At 39.0% G+C, this 15,883-nt stretch overlaps 2 protein-coding genes across 3 annotated transcripts; one reads left to right on the top strand and one right to left on the bottom strand.

Annotated features, from left to right (window-relative positions):
* Window positions 1-947: 947 nt before the first annotated feature.
* On the top strand, window positions 948-4,556 carry LOC103145800 (protein LSM14 homolog B-like). 2 transcript variants are annotated; one of them, XM_007563391.2, is made up of 8 exons: window positions 948-1,186; window positions 1,303-1,466; window positions 2,308-2,434; window positions 2,526-2,714; window positions 2,944-3,018; window positions 3,660-3,800; window positions 3,869-3,995; window positions 4,081-4,556. In XM_007563391.2, the coding sequence occupies exons 1-8, from the start codon at window positions 1,060-1,062 to the stop codon at window positions 4,235-4,237; spliced, it is 1,107 nt and encodes a 368-aa protein (XP_007563453.1). In that variant the 5' UTR covers window positions 948-1,059; the 3' UTR covers window positions 4,238-4,556. The 2 variants fall into 2 exon arrangements, with proteins under 2 accessions (XP_007563453.1, XP_007563452.1); XM_007563390.2 differs by having other exon boundaries at window positions 949-1,186; window positions 3,866-3,995; window positions 4,081-4,551.
* On the bottom strand, window positions 4,445-15,307 carry cdh27 (cadherin 27). The gene is made up of 18 exons (XM_007563392.2): window positions 14,702-15,307; window positions 14,250-14,372; window positions 13,863-14,012; window positions 12,929-13,073; window positions 12,682-12,845; window positions 12,196-12,327; window positions 10,290-10,472; window positions 9,872-10,188; window positions 9,119-9,261; window positions 8,820-9,044; window positions 8,520-8,735; window positions 8,313-8,440; window positions 8,089-8,154; window positions 6,621-6,803; window positions 6,421-6,495; window positions 6,305-6,346; window positions 4,869-4,934; window positions 4,445-4,781 (listed from the first exon to the last, which is right to left on the bottom strand). The coding sequence occupies exons 1-18, from the start codon at window positions 14,720-14,722 to the stop codon at window positions 4,575-4,577; spliced, it is 2,586 nt and encodes an 861-aa protein (XP_007563454.1). The 5' UTR covers window positions 14,723-15,307; the 3' UTR covers window positions 4,445-4,574.
* Window positions 15,308-15,883: the final 576 nt, after the last annotated feature.

The raw sequence follows: 15,883 nt of genomic DNA, 5'->3' as shown, positions 1-15,883 counted from the left end.
TTTCCCACATATGTCTGTTTTTGTGAGTGATTGCAGACATATTTCACACACCCTGTTAATGCAATGAGTTGGATGGAGTCAACCTTTTAGTGGAAGAAGTAACTCAAATCTATGCTTAGTCCAGGAGTAGAACAACTTTTTCTCATCCAATGGACTCAGCAGTACTTCACTGACTCAGGAAAAAGATTCTGACTCTAAATACAGCTTTTTTAGATACTTTAAGCAGAAGTAAAAAAGTAAATAAAAATTCTTGAAATACAACCAGTTTTTAATAATAATGTTCCTCAATATGGATAACTATGATTTTGTAATTAAAGCTAAAAAGATACTTTCTATGTATCATGAAATCACGACACAATTAACAATTAACTGGCATCCTGATTACTTGTTACAACAGTGTTTTGAAATAAATTTATCAAAAATGTTGAATATAGTGTCACCACAGTTTCTCACATTGCAAACATTGTAAGAAATGTACAATACAAACATAAAAAATATATATATTTACAGTGATATCTACATATATATGGACACACACACACACACACACACACACGCACACACCCCCTGCACCCCCCCTACACACACACATGTGTATATATATACTTAGTGTTTAATTCAGTGCCACTCTGTGAAGCTATAGTACCAGAGTATTAAGAAGTCCGTTTTTAATCTTGCAGTAGACATAATGTGTCACTATTTGTTTATTTAAGTCTAAAACGATAAAGTTCTGCCAATTTCTTACATTATTTTCATCAACATTAAAGGACTATGTTCACAAATAGAAGTTGTACGATGCCTGTCTTTGATTTAATAAGAAACAAATCGCAAATAGTTTCTCAACGTCTGTGTCGGCGTACGCTGGAGAGTTAAACGAACTAACCCTGGATTATGCACAGGTGGCTCGTTCATCTGCGAGGAGATTCAATCCTATAAAGCGCACAGGTGCACAGTAATTGCACATAAAGCAGTTCATGTCTGGGTGTCGCTATTTATTCATTTGTTGTTTATTGCTTCGTTTATTTCAATTAAAAAAAAAAAAAAACGTTTACTGCAAATATGAGTGCCGGAGGTGGAACTCCTTATATTGGCAGTAAGATAAGTTTGATTTCGAAGGCCCAGATTCGATATGAAGGCATACTGTCTTCTGTGGACACGGAGAGGTCCACCGTTGCTTTGGCCAAAGGTAAGTGTAAGCACCGCTTATTTAATATTTTAATATACTACTTCTTAACAACTCTTGTCAGCTTTTGTCGGTTATTTGGTATATATTCTAAAGAAACGTATGCTTTCTTCAACCAGTTAAATCCTATGGTACAGAGAACCGGCACACGGAGAGACCAGTGCCTCCAAAAGATGAGATATTTGAATATATAATATTCAGAGGAAGTGATATCAAAGATATTACTGTGTCTGAACCCCCAAAACCACACCATGGGCTACCCCGAGATCCTGCCATTGTTCAGGTATGCTAGTTAATTAGCTCGCAGCAGTATAGGCTCGATAATTGTATGGAAGGCCAAAACTGCCACATTCTGATAAATGATTCAACTTAATATGTACAGAGTTGTCTTTTTAAATTTCTGCTTTAAAAAAAGTGTAAATTCGATGTGCTACAGTCTATTGTGAAATGGTTCAAACCAACTGTTAACCTAAACGTCTAAGGCTATGTTTAATGTTTACATAGTGGGGAAATGCAATTTTTTTCTTCTCTCGTCCATATGAACCTACTGAGTTTTTCATGGCATTCTGATTGGCCCAAATGTAGAAGAGGAAGGAGCCATCTTCAAATCAGACAAAGCTGGTGTCAAATGTTTGTGCAGCAAAAATTTTGTTTGTGCTGCTTTGGCTTTGAAGATATTAATGAAAGTTTAAAGGTAATTTTGATTTGGTAAAAGTGAGGGGGCTGGTTGACCTTCTGACCTTTACATTTTCATTAATATTTTCAAAGCCAAAGCAGCACAAGCAAAAAAATTTGCTGCACAAACAGTTGAGTTGATTGACACCAATTTTGTCTGATTTGAAGAAGGTGGGGAGGGACCGTGTTTAATTAGTAGTATGAACGAACGTGTAAAAAGAAGGCTTTAAAATTAGGGGAAAAGAGAATTTTTTTCAAAATGCTTCCAATTTTTGCTTCCAGAATTAACTTTTATCTGGACTTAAAATTGACTGTTCTATTGAATAAGGTTTCTGTTAAATTGGTTAGATAGCTCGTTCTTTCCTGTTTTTAATTTTATCTATAAAAATTGTACTGAGCAATTTATCATTATTTTATTTCTTTTTCTTTTCTTTTTTTTTTTAACTCAGTCATCCATGGGCCCACCTTCTGGATACCACCCACGTTGGAGTCCATACAGAGAAATGATGCCCACCTTTAACCAACTGGCTGCTGGCTCTTTGCTGACTCAGCAGTACAATGCAGCTCTAGGCCTAAGTACAGAACCTTCCATCTTGAAAATTTAGTGCCGAGTTTTTTTGGTTATGTGCCTTTCTTTTTCTTTTCTTTTTTTTTTTTGTTCTCCTAGTGCCAGGACTTCACGGTACAGCCAGAAGGGCACCTACGGTGGAGCAGGCGGTTCAAACCGTGCCTTTGGCCTCAGCCGCACAGAGGAGGGGAAAGGCTCCAACCCCGCCGCAGAGCAGGATTCCTGTTCGTCCGTCCAGGGGCCCCCCACGAGATGCTTCACGGGTTGAGAAGGAGAATGTTCCCACAAGTAAGCAGAATCAAACTTTCACAAATGACTCCAATAATTTTATTCACATCACATGTGACAATCACAGGAAAAAAAATACAGAAAAAAATATGAATGGCTCCAGTTCAGATCACTTGTAAACTCCCCATGTTTAGTTTAATTAAAATAAATATCTACTCTGAAGCCTGGACACAACTATCATTGCACCAAACAACTTAGAAAAGTTTTTTTTTTTCTATTTGCTCTTCAGGTCAAGCATCAAAACCAGCTGCAGTGAAGGTGCAAGGCCAAGGTGCTGATTATCAGAAAACAAGACAAAAACAAGGTATGAAATGCTTTTTTTTTTTTTTTTTTTTTTTTTTTCCCCCTCCCAGAACACTTGAAAAAATGAGGGGTCAGATTTAGGATGTCTCACAGGGGTCACATCCTTTTTTTTTCTTTCTTTTTTTCTTTTAACCATTTCTGCAAATTCTTTTTACAAATTCTTTAATTCATTCTAAAACACGACTAAAAAAAAGATGCACTATTTATGCCAGGTCTGTATGTGTGAATGTAAAGTAATCACGGAAATATACGAAAGCCAGTGTTTGGGTAAGGCATTCTGTGAAGTCTGATGTGCTTAAAGGTTCAGCTATGACACTATTTTTGAAAGGTGTGTGTGTAAAAGTTGCATGAAAATCCATAAAATTTAAAATGCCTTGCAGTGGTATGGAGTTGGTGTGAAAACGAAGCAGTCGTCTATCATGTCTTCATTAAAAACAGGAAAAAAATCCATCTTTTATTTTGTACTCTAAACGTCCTGATTACCACTCCAGTAAAGCCTTAGACTCAGGCAAGTAGAAGCAACTTGATGTGACGCTGCTTCTTTTGACTGAAGGAAATGAACTAGGTAACATTTTTTCCAGGGTGAAGTTGTGGCCAGTTTAAAACAGTCAAATTTGAGTTGGTTCTGATGCGCATTCGTAGGCAGTCGCAGGCCCAGGACCAGAAGCCGTGGCCAGCTCTTGGCGAAAAACTCTCAAGTCACAGCTTTGGAGTTTGAGGCAGATTTTGACTTTGAAACTGCGAATGCTCAGTTTAGAGATCATCTGACAAAGGAGGCTAAAGGTAAGTTCAGGTCATCTATGTCAGATTGGTAAAACTGGTAAAAAAAAGTTTATTTTTTCTTTTAGCAGGTGAGAAACTGGACTCTGGAGAGGACCAGGACTCAAAGCATGAGCTACAGGAGGAAACTCTTGCAGAGAAGTATTATAACAAAGCTAAATGTTTCTTTGACAACATCTCAGCAGACCCTAAACCCAGGTACTTCAGGCTGCCAATCTGAATTGGTACCAGTTTGCTCTGCGCTCGTCTGATTTTTAATTTTTGCCCAATGTGACCTCCCTAGGAGAACTACCTGGGCGGAGGAGAAAAAGCTGAACATGGAAACGTTCGGAGTCCCTGGTCGCTTTCTGAGGGGGAGAGCATTCAGGGGACGTGGCCACAAAGCAGAGGGCAGCACAGATCGGCAAACCCTCGCCAAGATTGGCAGTGGGAGGGTGTGAAAACCTTTTTGTTAATGCTACTGTAAATATCGTTTTCTACTTTAAATCTATCTGTCTGACTTGTGTATTTTCATTTAATGTTTAAGCTTTGGCTTGTTTACATGAAATGGGAGCAATTTCTTTTTAATCCAGCAGCTGTGTACTAGAAGAAGGCAGTATTGAATGTCCCTTGATCAGGATAGTATTTCTGTTCAGTGTATTGATTTATGTGTAACTCAAATGGTCTTGAAACAATTTTTCTTGGCATTGGATTTTTTTTTTCTGCTCCTTGTAAAAGATTAAAAGTGGAGAAATGTGCAACAGTTGCTATTCAACTGTATGTTGTGTGAAGGTGGTTTTAGTCCCTGTGGTTGTGATTTCTAATACAGTTGGCCAGTTCATTAAACTCTGGGCCTAAATTCTCAAGGACTTTATGAAGCGAGTAGTTCTCAGAAATGTCGAGGTAACCCAGATCTGCAGGACTATAGGGTTCCCCCTCCTCTGCATAGGTTTGAGGTTCATAATCAAGCAGCTCAGCCATTGGTTCCTGTAAAGAAGAGATCCTCTGTGGAGAGAGAGAGGGAGGGGGGGGGGAAGGGAAGTTGTAAGGGCTAATTCATGTTCAAGTTTTGGAGCGTTTTGTGATACTAACCCTCTGAAGGAGAAGTAGTATTTCATCAGACATCTGGTAGCTGCTCGCAGCGTTGCATTCTTCACTCTTTAAAAAGTGAAGTTTATTTTAATGAGGTGACCCAGACATTTTACATTTGGTATTCTAAGAGGTGGTGAAGTTTATATCTTGGATGGAATCTGTCTTGGCATCCTAATTTCAGTCAAATTGGTTTGTCCTGGAAGCACAAGTTGATGCCTAGTCTTTAAACCAAATCCAACTCCCATCACTGGATAAACCTTTAAACTGTTGCAGTGTTTGAATTGTGTGATTTATACAGGAACTGTAGGTTGGCGTTGGTGACTGAAACATTTAAACAGAATATTGTAGCCAGCATAGCACCAACTTGAATCACTTTTGTTGACTTTCTTCCATTTTTCTTTCACATGAAAATCAAAGGTGGCTTGATCCCCTTAATGTAATTTTCCATATAAATTGTCATTTTCTGCACATAATCTGATTTTAGTGATCTGATGAAATTGGGAAACTTATGAAACTAGATACAGATTGTGCTTGTCAAATTGCCCTCCTGCCTAAATCTGATGTGGTCAAACTTGGTTTTCAAACTAATTCTGTGCAGGAAATGCTTGAAAGCAACTTCAACCGAGACTATACAATACATGCAAAGTATCTGCATGTACTGCAGTAAACATTAAATTTCTTAGACTTTCTGTGAATGATTTCTGGTGCCTTTGCACAATATATTTTTCAGATTTCTCTGATATTCTCTCGAGTCCTAAAGTTGCCAGTTGCTACAGTCTTCAAACAAATTGAGGTATTTCTCAAACTTATTTTGCCAAAACTGTATTTGTCCAGGTGTGAGTTGATTAGCCAATCAAACCCAATTAGAAAAATTTGATTGGCTAAATGAGAATAATTCTTTTAAGTTGTGATATGCTATTTCTAATTGGGAACCCATTTTTATAGGTTGAGACTATTTAGATTCGAGTTTGTTTTTCACCAAGAGAACTTTCTTGGTGAAAAAGGAACATGAATCTAAATCTGCCAGGGATATGAATAATTTTGGGTGTAACAGTTATGCTCTCTACAAAAAATCAGGATCTCAGTTTGAATTTTAGTACAATAAAGCTGAAAATAAATATGTAAACACCTAATTCAAACATTGACAATGCACTAAGGTTCATAAAATAGCATTCATGTAAACTCTACCTGTCACTGCTGGCTTCAGCCTCTGAAAACCATTCTGGATCTATGCATCTGTTTAGAGTTGTCTAAGTGAATATTAATTTTAACCTAGAAAGAGAATCTCACGATCTCACTTTTGAAAGTCCAAAACTACAAGTAGCAGGTGTTTATCAGGAAGATGTAGCCGTTGGCCGAGAAGTCCAGATGTGTAGATGCGAGGGGAGAAAACTGAATGTTCAAATTGAATCTGAAGATCATATGGTGCAGATTACCTTGTTCAAGTGTTTAAATGTCCTGAAGCTGTGTCCTCTACCCTGTGGAAGTGAGAGACAAACATCAAACTTTCTAGACTGACTTGTAAAAAAAATGTAATTTACTCTCTACCTACTTTCCAAATGTCTTGTGTAAATTCATCTGAAACCCTCACGTTTTCAGATTGCTCATGTAGTGAAAATTCCCCTAACTTTGCAAGAAATAAGAAACAGTTGATGAGATTTGTACAAAAATAAGTCACATTTGAGTGTTTAAAACATTTAATCAAATATTAAAAAAATAGAAGCAACATCGTTAAGTACAAACACTTCTTACTTTCTCAACAGTCAAAATCCCATCATTAGTCTCTTCATTTGTCTCTAGCTTCAAGTGTCCTCCCTTGTCTCCTTGAATGGTGTATTTGGCTGTCCAGGATTTGCTATCTGTCTTGTCTTTGTCCATCACATGGAGGTGCAGAGGAGAGACTCCGACCTCGTTTTCCTTCACTTTGCCTGAGCCCTGTTGTTTAAATTCAATGTAAAGATGATTGTAAACATTCAGAGGTAAATAGGAGTGTCTCAAGTTAACCAACTAAACGTGTTAGCCTTAAAGTTACAGTCAGGAGCACATAAAGCACATCACACATACTGACTTGGAATTTATCTGACTCAAGTGCTAAGGTATCTAAACAGTTGAGATTTGTACAAAAATGAGTCACATTTTTGAGTGTTTCTCATGTGTAACCTTAATATCACTCCCTGCTGCTTCAGCGTTTGAAGTCACTAGGCTTCCGTTGTAAGGGCAAATTGAGGTATTTCTCAAACTTATTTTGCCAAAATTGCTTTTAGTGCATTTGTCCTGGTGTGAGTTGGACGTCTGTTAGGACGTCCTGCCCAGCATGGAGTTAAGTGCTGAATGTACATGTGCTTTGTGCTTTTGTTGAAAGTTGCTGGTAACTTACGTGCCATTGGCGTCAGTGGCTGATTGTTTTATGTTGAATTGGTCGTATTGTCTAACATCTAACCATTACATTTGAGCATAAAACTATTCATACCCCTGGAAGATTTGAATTTAACGAATTTTAATTTTACAATAAGCGAACTGGAAGAGAACCATCTCAAGTGGCTGAGCCACAGCATTTATTTGAATCCAGAGATTGAACTAAGCATTAGGGTGATGGCAAGGAGGCCGTCCAAAATCTAAGACATGGAGCTCATCACTAGACAAATTTTAAGAAACAATATCCATAAAAATGCAAAGGCTGGTTAACGATTAGAAGGGTTTGATTGACTAAATGCGAATAATTGTTTTAAGTTGTGATATGCTATTCCTAATTAGAGTTTGAGACTTGTACCAACAAGAAAGTTCTCTCTTAGTGAAAGAGGAACTTGAATCTAAATCTGCCAGGGATATGAATAATTTTGGGTTTAACAATTATGCTCTCTACAAAAAAATCAGGATCTCAGTTTGAATTTTAGGACAATAAAGCTGAAAATAAATATGCAAACGCCTAAAACAAACATTGACAATGTGCTAAGGTTCATAAAATAGTGTTCACTGCTCCCTGTCACTGCTGGCTTCAGCCTCTGAAAACCATTCTGGATCTATGTATCTATGTTACTTTAAAGAGAGAGTCGTCTACTATAAGTGAGATATTTAATTTTAACCTAGAAAGAGAATCTCACAATCTCACTTTTGAAAGTCCAAAACTACAAGTAGCAGGCCGAGAAGTCCAGATGTGTAGATGCGAGGGGAGAAAACTGAATGTTCAAATTGAATCTGAAGATCATATGGTGCAGATTACCTTGTTCAAGTGTTTATTCGTACTGTATCTCCATGAGTTGCTACTGACGAAGCTGTCTCCTCTACCCTGTGGAAGTGAGAGACAAACATCAAACTTTCTAGACTGACTTGTAAAAAAGATGTAATTTACTCTCTACCTACTTTCCGAAATAGGTAGGAATAGGAAACAATTAATGAGATTTGTACTAAAATAAGTCACATTTTTGAGTGTTTCTCGTGTGAAACCTTAATATCACTCCCTGGTGCTTCTTCGTTTGAACTCATTAGGTATCCATTAACTTCAGAGGTTTCGTCTACGGGCATGGGGCTAAACACTGGTTTGCAGGAGATGGTAATTAGAGCCAACACCGCCACTGCAAAAAAAAAAAAGTAATTTTACAGGAGTTGTCACATTTCCAGGATGGTCTAAAGATAAATGCTTTCATTTCTTACGCAAGAATAAAGTTATTGCAAGCAGCAGTGCAACGGCTACAGCACCAGAGCTGCTAATCGTCAAGTTCAGATTGCGGCAGTGGTGCTCCAAGCAGGAGCACACGTTGACGTTCAGCTTGTAAATGCCATACGTCCCCTGCAGGTCCGACACCTTCACTCGAAGAGTGTAAAGACCAACAGCCACACTAGAATGCCTCACCAGGCCTGCTGTGAAACCTACAAGAACAAAAGCAAAGCTTGTTGAGGTGCTTGGATTGTGTCGCTGTGTTGAGATTTTTCTACGTTTTATCTCAGTTTTACCGTAAAATGGATCCAGTTTCCATTGTCCTTTGACGTCCCCAAGCAGCTCAAATTTGAAAGGCCCTCCATACGGAGAAGCGTCTAGATCAGTGGCTGAGATGTTGGTAGAAGTTTGGTTGTCGGACATGCAGACAACCACATGGTTCACCTTCAGTTCTGGTACGTTGTCATTCACATCAATAACATGGATCTGCAGTGTAGCTGTGCCTGTCATGGGTGGCTCACCTGTTAAAAGTAGAAAATTGTGCTTTCACAATGGAGATTTTTAACGCTATGAGGATTATAGAAATTGTGATTACCTTTATCCACTGCATGCAGTATTACGGTGTAAACGCCGTTGACAACATGGTCAGATTCCCTGTCCACCATCTTTCTGGTAGTGATGTTTCCAGTTTGGGGATCAATATTCATCCAGCCTCCTGGATCATGTCCCACTTTGTAGCTGTTGACAAACGCAACTCACTTTAACGTAAAAAGATGCTAAATTGAAATTCAAAATGCAAATGTTCTGAACAATCCGAATTCGTGAACAGTTGTGGTCCTGACATAAATGACGGCCCGTCGATTGCTTCCCAGTGCACCCACCACACTACCATTGCCTCCCTCCCAGTGACGGTCAGTGCTCTGCATGCCCGCGTTCATGAATGTACGTCACATTCTTCACAACTTTGAGCTGAACGATGGTGTTTTTGAACTTGAAGCTAAGGTTTATACTGGTGTTTTTAAGGACACGTTTATACACCATATTCCTTCGAAGGGGATTTCTGAGTGACTGTTGAGCAAGGGGCTGGCTGGCAAATTGTCCATTCTGGAAAAGTTCGCAGTGATTGTTGGCCTTCCTTGGTCTAATGGGAGGCAGAGAAGAAGCCAAATCTACAATGCAACTTTCCTCTGAAGCTGAACGTCATAGTTCTTCAGTTTTCCACATCTCTCTCTCTCTCTCTCCCTTGGTTTTGTTTTACAAATTTTCATATTGTTCAAAGCACTCTAAACTCTATAACCTCAAAGCAGTTGGCCATTGCTCCCCATATTTACAAAAAGAGACACCTTACATGAAGTCGCTTGAAGCAGTGGCATCTCGATCCACAGCGGTCACTTTTTCCACCCAGGTTCCGATTGGCGCATCCTCCTTCAGGTTGGCCTCTTTGACGGTCACGACGAAGTTTGGGGGGTCGTTCACGTCCTCTACCTCGATGACAACTGTTGTGGTGTTAGGCTGAACCCTCATGCCACCGATTTGCTCATCAGTGAAATCAACATCCCAGGGGCCACGGGACAGCTGCCTTTTCACTTTGCAGGAGAAGTACGGCGCCTCATTTGTGACCGATATCTTCAGGTTTTTCATTGCTCCGTTTTCAAAGTCTAATGGCTAAAATAAAATCTCTTTTTAGTTGAATTGTAATTTAAAAAAACATTTAATCAAATATTAAAAAAATAGAAGCAACATCGTTTAGTACAAACACTTCTTACTTTCACAACAGTCAAAATCCCATCATTAGTCTCTTCGTTTGTCTCCATCTTGAAGTATCCTCCCTTGTCTCCTTGAATGGTGTATTTGGCTCTCCAGGCTTTTCTATGCGTCTTGTCTTTGTCCAGCACATGGAGGCGCAGAGGAGAGACTCCGACCTCGTTTTCCTTCACTTTGCCTGAGCCCTGTTGTTTAAATTCAATGTAAAGGTAAACATTCAGAGGTAAATAGGAGTGTCTCAAGTTAACCAACTAAACGTGTTAGCCTTAAAGTTACAGTCAGGAGCACATAAAGCACATCACACATACTGACTTGGAATTTATCTGACTCAAGTGCTAAGGTATCTAAACTATGTGTGTTTGATGTTTTAAAAAGGTGTGCAGGTATAGGGGTGCAGTGCTGGTCATGTTCATTCGAAAAATAGTTTTCCGTAAACCTTCTTTCTTTCTTTTTAGGATTAGGGTTGGAGTGTTTGTTGCTGAAAAGCTCCGTCTAAATCCACACCACTGTTCCCTTTCTTTCCCTGCATGTTGGCATATCAAAAACATTTCCTGCATAGGTGTACATGTGAGGACGTCAGCGGTGGGTCTAGAAAATTACACATGTATCGACAAAGAAATGGCAACAGGTCTGGACGTGGCACAGGCCAAATAACGTATGCAACAGCTTTAAATGTATCGGAAGGTAAAGTATAGATGTGTCACTTCTTGAAGCAAAAGTCTGATGTTCAATAATGTAACAGAAATATTAGCTTTGTGTGACCAAACCGCAGGACTTCAGTTAAAGTCCCTGTTACGTTTAGCAGACTTGATGTGCTTTCTTTGGTGTTTATAGGACAGAAAAAAAAATGGTATCACTACCAGACCACCAGTTTGCATGTGGATAGCATCAATAATAGTTGTCATAGAGATCGGTGCCTGCCAAATGATACTCTTTGCTTTAAGTTATTTAGTTTTGGACATCTTTTTTTTTATTATTCTTTTAAGTCCTCATTGTGTGGAGAAAACATAAACAAGATTCCTTATCCAACCTAACGGCAGACAGCAACAGGCCTCTTTGTCCAGTGCAGATTTATTTCCGAAACATGAAGTTATGGATTTCTATGAGTCAATTGCATATATTGGAAACATATTAATACAAGTTTATACAACAACACTGAGTTGGTTAGAAATGTATTTGTGGTTTCTTATTGTGGATTAAACTGAATTGAATTAACTGTAGGCAAATTTAAACTCTGGTTATTCTAAGAATTTAATTGTGAGATTATCCAAATGTAACAAAATGTTTCAGCGTTTCACACGTCTGTCTCTGCGGTCTCAGTACATGTCACTGGCTTTGAAACATCTCTTGCCATTCTGCTCGATTCTCATCTCCCTTTCTGCGCCTTCTGATTTCTCCCATTGAGCTGGATATCTCTGGTAGAATTTAAACAAGTCCAATAGTCGACAGAAGGTTATGAACAATGACGTTAATTTTCTGCACTGTTGTAGTCTGCTTGTAGTTTTAGCAATGGCTGTGGAGGAAATGAACAAAACTGTTCAGTCTATGTTGGCCATGCCTGTAAACACTGAATTAACATTAGCAGCCATCTTGCGTGGCTTGGCACTCTTCAAAGTCAACAACTGGGTAAAACTGAAAACTTAACAGAGTCCACTCCACGCCTCCAGCAAGCAGTTGTTTTTCAACAGCAAAGCGTAGCTGGTTTTAACAACATCATCTCCAAAATGAAACCCAAAGTAATTATAAAACCAGTAGGAGTAAGAGAAGTCTTTATGAAAACACTGTTGGCTTCCAAACGTTTGTTTAAACAAGGTTGAAAGCCCATGATTGTCTGAAGGAAGATCAGTCTCAAACCCACTCAGGTTTGATGAAGGAAAAGGTGACCATGACGTGAGCCTGGTTGCCTACCGTTTGACCAATGATGACTGGAAGGTGGTCATTACTGTCCGCCACTTTGATGACAACTGTGGTTGAACTGGACAGCTGGATGACCTCACCATGGTCAATAGCCTCTATCACCAACCTGTGCTCTCTGGCCACCTATGGTGTAAGAAGAGACAGCCTCGTTAGTGTAAAGGGTGTGGAGGAAAAAAAAAGGTAGTTTTCTCTGGAATTCTGCGCTCCTCCCTCAGACATAGATCAAGAGCGGTGCAGCAGATAAAGGTTTTCCTTCCAGCTAATTTTCATTCTTCTTTCATAAGACTTTTTTAAGCATACTTTCTGTATTGTCAGACAGCACTCGGAGTGAGCACACCCTCAATGCTTGGATACACACCATATGTTGTGAAATTTTTTCTTGTCAGGTGCGATGTAGGCGAACTGGAAATAGCTGTGCTATTGTTTACCTTTCAATGCAACTATTCCTGATCTGTTTAGAAAAAGGGAGTGTCTTGCCTCATAATCAAAACAGCCTTTAAACGAAAGCCCTCCAGTTTCTTTGAGAACAAATTCGATGTTTGAAGACTCTGGGGAAACTGACTTGATGGCGTAGTGGAAAGTTGAGTTGCGGGTATTTGGTTTATCTCTGTCACTGGCAAATACGGTGAGGAGATGGGAGCCTGCAGAGGATCAATGATTTAACAAAAAAAGGTTTACAACAGAGTAAAACACAAAAAACAGGAGACCTGCTGAACCGTTGTACCTTGATAAAGAGCCTCTTCAACTGTGACGTTATACAGATCGACATCGAAGAGTGGCGGGTTGTCATTGATGTCCCGAATTGTAATCTCAATTCCTAGTCGAGTGTCAATAGACTGGTCCTCCTGCTTCTTGGCTTCAAAACTTAGCTACACATCCACAGAGAAGCAAAGTTACCAAGTAAACAAAAGACTGAATAAAATGCTGATTCTGTCCACCAACTAGATGCAGATATTTCTGAGTCAAGACCACATTTAAACCAAGCAGTTTTGCCCGTACAAATCAATTTGTTTATCCAAGTTAGTTAATTAGAAGGAAAGTTTTCAAAGCTTCCAAAATAGTCAAAAAAGCTTAACTTCAAACTTGGCAAATTTATTATTTTGGCTATATTATTGTTTGAAAGAGAATCAATTTTTGCTTAGTGCAAAAATATTATCAAAACTGAAGACATCTTTCCAGATATGTACTGTAGGGCAAAACTAATCAATGCATTTCTATGCCTTCATACTATTTGTAGTATGTAGGTATGGTCCTGTAGGATCCATACATGTTTGGTTAATTGGACTTTCTCATCCAAAAGTGCAAAAAAAAAAAAGAAAAAACAATGCACAATTTCATTTTAAAAATTGACAAAAACAAATAACTTCAAGCTATGTTATTTCAGCTAAATGGTTAAGTAAAAAAGAAAATTGTTTTGCATTTCATATTAAAATTTATCCATTGCTTTTCGCTATGTGCAGGATATGTTCTGAGATCCCATTTAAGTCTAACAAAAACAAAAACACATTTATTCTACAAAATATATAGCAGATCGGTGTAAGTGAGAAACTGAAAAGTTCATGGGTCACGACCCCTGAGGTGCAAATTCTGACGCCTGCTGAAATGCAGAAGATGTTGGCGGTCCAAGATGTTTTGTGTAAGGTTTGTAAAAGACGAACCTTTAGCACTTGGTACTCCTCGAAGTCCACCGGCTTGTAGACAACAATCTTGCCCGTCGACTCTTCGATTCTGAGGACTCCCTTCGGGTCCTGGTCCACTCCTTGGCCTTTCAAGTCGAAGAATACTTGATATTTGCGGTCGACAGCCACCTGCAACACGACTTTTGTTTTTACAATCTGCTTTTACGAGAATGAACATGTCCTTCACACCTGATTAAATTATACAGAAGGATAAGTCATTCAGTTTAAAGCATATCTCTGTATTTGCAGTGAAAACAGCTGAATTGCAGTGTTGGTAGATCCGGTGTTTTCAAGAGGAGGATCCCCGATGCGTTTGCGTCTTGTTTTTTCACACGAAGAAAGACGAGTTTTCTGAGACTTCTTTACCTGGCTCAACTCGTAAGGGAAGGGCCCCGGGTTCCCTTCTTCTATTTCGTAGGAGTCGATGATCCAGTCTCTCTTCTGGCGGCTCTGCGCCGCTGTGCATGACGGACTTGGCAGCAAAAATATCTGAAAGATAAAGAGCCAACCAAACCTGAAGGGCAATGAAAGCTGGCGTCTACACAACTGTTTTTGCTCAGCTACAAGCTTTCTGTCAAGTGAAAAACCAAAAGGCTGACTGGAAATGTTTTCTCTGAGAAGATTGAAGTTTGTTTGTTTTTTCAGTTAAACGTAACCAGAAACAAAAAGAAAATAGCTTAGCAAAATGTAAAATGTCTAAGTTTTTTTTTAAAAAAAAGAAAACAAGATTCAAACTTAAATCAGAATCCCAAGATAAATTTAGGTAAAGCAGAACCTCTGGAGTTAAACCTGAAATCTTTAATACAGGTGATACATACCAGCAGGGTTAAGAGAAGCATGATGCTTGTTCAGTGCCTGCAGCGCAGTGTGTGTGTGTGTTGACAAAAAACCTGGACTCCAGCCTTCACACACACCCGCATAAATGTCACAATCAGCCGTCTCTGCCTTTTCCAGCTTAGGCAATTTTTTTTAAAATTATGACTTTAAAGACGTCATGGGGGAGGGGATCTGCTCCTATTACTGAGCAGACGATCAGGTTTCAGGCACAAAATATGTGTGGCATCGTGCCAAATTATTTGCAGTGTTTCGTTTCGCATGGTGACTTTGATGGAAAAAACTCACAGCTGCAAAACGTAAATTGATGTGGACATTTTTAAGGAAGTAAAAATCAGACAGAAGAGGGACATGTTCTTCCTGTTCCCTTTGTTCTGTCAGGTTGCTTAACAAGATATTTGCATATTTGGGGCAGACAGAGTCCTGTCAGGTTAAATTACAAAAATGTGGAGCTCTGGTAAAATAAGCTTCAAAATCCAGAAATGCTGTCTTTGACTCTACACACCATAAAAAAAAATAAAAAAAATAAAAAAAATTGAAGTCAAAAGGGCACTTTTAGAGGAGAAAGGGCAGGTGCTCTACCACCACCAAGTTTCACTGATGTGCACTGATGACAACACCATCAGTGCACATCCCTGGGGATGAACATGCTGAAATATTTTGATTTAAACTTGTTTCTGTAAAAAAATATTAGTCATGTATTATCCTCAGTTAGGAACTACATTAAACCCCCTAAATTGTATGAAGCTTGTAGATTTATTATGACAAAATTTACCTTCAGCTGTAAAAATGCTGTATATACAAAATATGACTTAAGAGAAATTTGACTTAATTTAATGCCCTGAAATGGGGCCTCTGTGTCTTTAAAAATCTGAATCTCCGCCTTCAGAAAGTCATCACAACATGGCTCCTCTATTAACCTTTTAATGTCTTCACCATGCACTGAGAAGTAGCTCATATAATGAGCTCAGCTGATGTGTAGTTCCACCAGGTGTTTGCTAATTGCTGCTGGCTAGTCTGAAGGAGCTGAGTGGGGAGTTGCAGGGGGAGGGCTGGAAACTACAGCTCTGAGGAGGAGTTGTGGCCTCAAAGGCGGAGCTAGGTCCACCCAGGCATTTTAGCTGAATGGTTGCCACAGGAAATTAAACAATTTCTCAAACATGAAA

This window comes from Poecilia formosa, unplaced genomic scaffold (assembly GCF_000485575.1).
Source record: "Poecilia formosa unplaced genomic scaffold, Poecilia_formosa-5.1.2 Scaffold147, whole genome shotgun sequence".
Lineage (NCBI taxonomy): Eukaryota > Metazoa > Chordata > Actinopteri > Cyprinodontiformes > Poeciliidae > Poecilia > Poecilia formosa.
The sequence above is the reverse complement of the archived record's forward strand: the minus strand, read 5'-3'. Positions and strand labels throughout refer to the sequence as shown.